The sequence below is a fragment of the Oryzias melastigma genome, linkage group LG22, assembly GCF_002922805.2.
Source record: "Oryzias melastigma strain HK-1 linkage group LG22, ASM292280v2, whole genome shotgun sequence".
NCBI classification, from domain to species: domain Eukaryota; kingdom Metazoa; phylum Chordata; class Actinopteri; order Beloniformes; family Adrianichthyidae; genus Oryzias; species Oryzias melastigma.
The window spans coordinates 5,929,793-5,933,230 of record NC_050533.1 but is presented as its reverse complement, the minus strand read 5'-3'; the positions used below and the strand labels follow the sequence as shown (position 1 = coordinate 5,933,230).

Genomic DNA, 3,438 nt, shown 5'->3' with positions numbered 1-3,438 from the left:
TATATGTGTGTGTATATATATATATATATATATATATATATATATATATATATATATATATACACACACACACATATATATATATATGTCTATATTGCTCATTTTATACACTATATATCCATCTGCACATTTTATGTCTGGTTTATCCCTATAGGGTTTTATCTTTAGGATTTTCTGAACTAACTTTTGGCCCATCATTTTGTTACTTAAATTTCATATATATATATTTTTTTCAAGAATTGAAACCTGTTATTCTTGGAATATTTTTCCCTTCAATACAGTTTTCCTCCGCATATTCGCATTTCTTTATTCGCGGTTTCGCCTATTCGCGGATTTTTTTCAGCCACGCGATTCTTCCGGTTCGCCACAAAAAACGCCAACAACTCAAGACACTTGAATAAAATTCTTGCATCTGAAGGAGGGGTTACGTTGCTGAGGTGTATCTCCGCATAGTGGAGACATTCTTCAGCTGCGGGGGTGGGGAGGTTCTTCGTATTCGCGGATTCTGTATATTCGCGGATGCCTCTGGTCCCTAACCCCCGCATATAAAGGGGGATTACTGTTGATCTGTCATGTATTTTTACAGGATTCAATTATTTGGATCATGTATTAGGAAGTTTATCTTTTACATTTAGGTCAATGTTTACATATTTATTTATATTTCACACATCTGTGTATTTATGATCAAAAGGACAAATTAAGGTTTTAGTAGTTTTAAAAAGAATTTAATAAAAAAGAAAGCATAAAAAATACCATAAAAGAAAAAAATGCTTAAAAACTTTCTTTTAAGTAAATCTTTTTGGATAATAAGCTTTAGAATACATTAAAATATATAGTTAAGAGGGTACAAACCGTACTTCTATTTATGTGAACAGCATTAAAAATCCAAATTTCCTCAATATTTTTAAACTTGTGGCTAACTAAACATTGTGAGTTTTTATTTTTTTGACAGCTTCAGGCTTCCATATAAATGTCTGTTTCTCATTAACCAGGAGCTGTACCCAGAAGTGTCATGAGGATGGCATTTGGCATCCGAAATTTGACCTTTTCAGACTTAGCCTTTTTCAAAGCACACATGAGCCTTTGACATGGCGCTCTGCAGAGTCAATCATTGATGCATCACATTCCCGCCTTAGAGGAGAAAATATAGAATTATATATATAAAATATAATAACATAAATAGTAATAATATAAGTTTAAATGATAATCTAACATAATAATATGAATATATAAATATAGAAAAGTCAAATACGGGTCTGAAATCCACATTCACTCAAACTGTTTTACTTCATGCTTGGAAAAAAGTGATTAAATCCAGAACCATAATGTTAAATATGTAGAACCACTTCCTCTTCCTGAAGGGAAGTTAAATTGCTTTATCTCTGATGCTGCATATCCATCCATTATCTGAATCAATTTTGCTGGAGCCTATCCCAGCTACTGTAGGACAGGGCATCAATTATAATAAATACATCCACATTGCCTGCCTTTGTTATCCTGCTTTTAGTTAGTAGTACGTTCAATACATCACCCATTTATTGCTGTATTTAACTCCTGACATTTATATTTAAGTTATTGCACTTTAACTGCTGATGTCAGACTGCACAGGGTTTCATTGTTGTGAGTTCTATTCTGTTTTTCTAATGGAATGAATTCAAAATCACACAAATTTTAGATGTAAACCTGTAAAATATTGCTGGTTTAGTCTTTCTTTCAAAAGTTTAAAAGAAATATTCAGTTCCTGTTGCCGTTTTGAGTTACCTTTGAAATGACGGCTCCCCTGATAAATGTCCATTCTAGAAAAATAGTTTTCGACTGTGTTACATGTCACTCAATACCCGTCAAGATTGAATGGGGAAAAAAATCTCTTTGTCTTCCTTTAGTATGGTTGAATAGTTGATAACATCAATGGAAAATGATAGTTGTGTGACTTTTTTTTCCCCAATAATAATCTGTTGTAGATATTTCACAGAAAATTAATTATGTTTTTCTATTTCTGCGCCTTATTTTCTTCCTCAGAATCAATTTTTCATCAGCTGTGCCGACAACAAAACGGTTTATAACAAGATTGGAGACGCCATCATTGAGAGGATCATCAGAGCGCACAAGTACTTTCCTTGAAAACTATTATTTTTTCTGCAGAAATGGCACTAATGACTTAAAATGTTGATGCCCTTCAAGCTGCGATTATCTATTTATATTTATGCATTTCTAATGTCATCTTCTGCTCCCTACAATGAATCACTAAACTCTTTTTCGTAAATGATTTGCTTTTAGGGAGGGTAAGAAGTACCGAGTGTACGTGGTGACGCCGCTCCTCCCCGGCTTTGAAGGAGACATCACCACGGGAGGAGGGAACGCCATCCAGGCTGTCATGCACTTCAACTACAGGTAGAAGGAAGGCGGAAGTGTCAAACTGAGCTCGCCATGTTGTAAATGTGCAGAGTGTGAACATTGATGAGTTTGGCGTTTCCTCAGAACCATGATCAGAGGAGAACATTCCATCATCTCCCAGCTAAAAAAAGAGAGTAAGTTCAAGAAGGAAGCATGCACTGAAACCCAAAGAGGCAGAAGGATTTCATTTCTTTATTTATTTTAAATCTCATGTTCTTGTAGTGGAAGATCAGTGGATGAACTACATCTCCTTCGCTGGACTGCGGACTCACGCTGAGCTGGAAGGACGCCTGGTCACAGAGCTCATCTACGTCCACAGCAAGATGCTCATCGCTGACGACAACACCGTCATCATTGGTGAGCGAGATTTTCGCTTCCATCATTCCCCCTACTAAAGCTGTTCAGGTCTAACGGGGTTTGATGCTGTCAAAATGGGAAAAAAGCTTCTGGAACTACTGTTGTTTTTGGTATAAAGTGAACAGTTCTACATTATTGCTCTTGGAATTATGGGATACGGCTCTACAGTGCCACCTGCTGGTGATTTTATATATATATATATATATATATATATATATATATATATATATATATATTATGTATATGTGTGTATGTATATATATATATATATATATATATATACATACATATTAAATATATACGCATATTTTCTTGATGCTTTTTTTTCTTTTTTAATCTTTGATCTTTTTTAATTCTGATTATAAATCCGCATACGCTATAATCAATTCAGAAATAGTGTTATGTCTAATTCCATAGTCATGTTCTCTATTGTTACTTAATGATCTTAATGATCTATAGCTTTATTAGTAATGTAAAAATCTCTGATCAGAAGTTATAAACCGGAAAATGCTCTTTGCTACGGAACCAAAGATGGAATTTAGCTTGAAATGCTATAATCTTATATATTTACATTTTTAAATGTTTTATCAATATATGATGTCCCTGTCTTAAAAAAACAATCAAGACAATCAATCATTCATGTAAAGGAAATTTGATAGGTTGAGCCAGGGAGGGATTATATTAGTT

At 33.9% G+C, this 3,438-nt stretch overlaps 1 protein-coding gene across 3 annotated transcripts in view; it reads left to right on the top strand.

Annotated features, from left to right (window-relative positions):
- Positions 1-3,438, top strand: part of pld1a (phospholipase D1a) — a 51,332-nt gene that overhangs the window by 43,111 nt on the left and 4,783 nt on the right. For all 3 annotated transcript variants that reach the window (XM_024272779.2, XM_024272771.2, XM_024272787.2), the window contains 4 exons: positions 2,020-2,108; positions 2,278-2,391; positions 2,479-2,528; positions 2,617-2,751. In XM_024272779.2, coding sequence (XP_024128547.1) covers positions 2,020-2,108; positions 2,278-2,391; positions 2,479-2,528; positions 2,617-2,751 — 388 coding nt within the window. The remainder of the gene's footprint in view (positions 1-2,019; positions 2,109-2,277; positions 2,392-2,478; positions 2,529-2,616; positions 2,752-3,438) is intronic.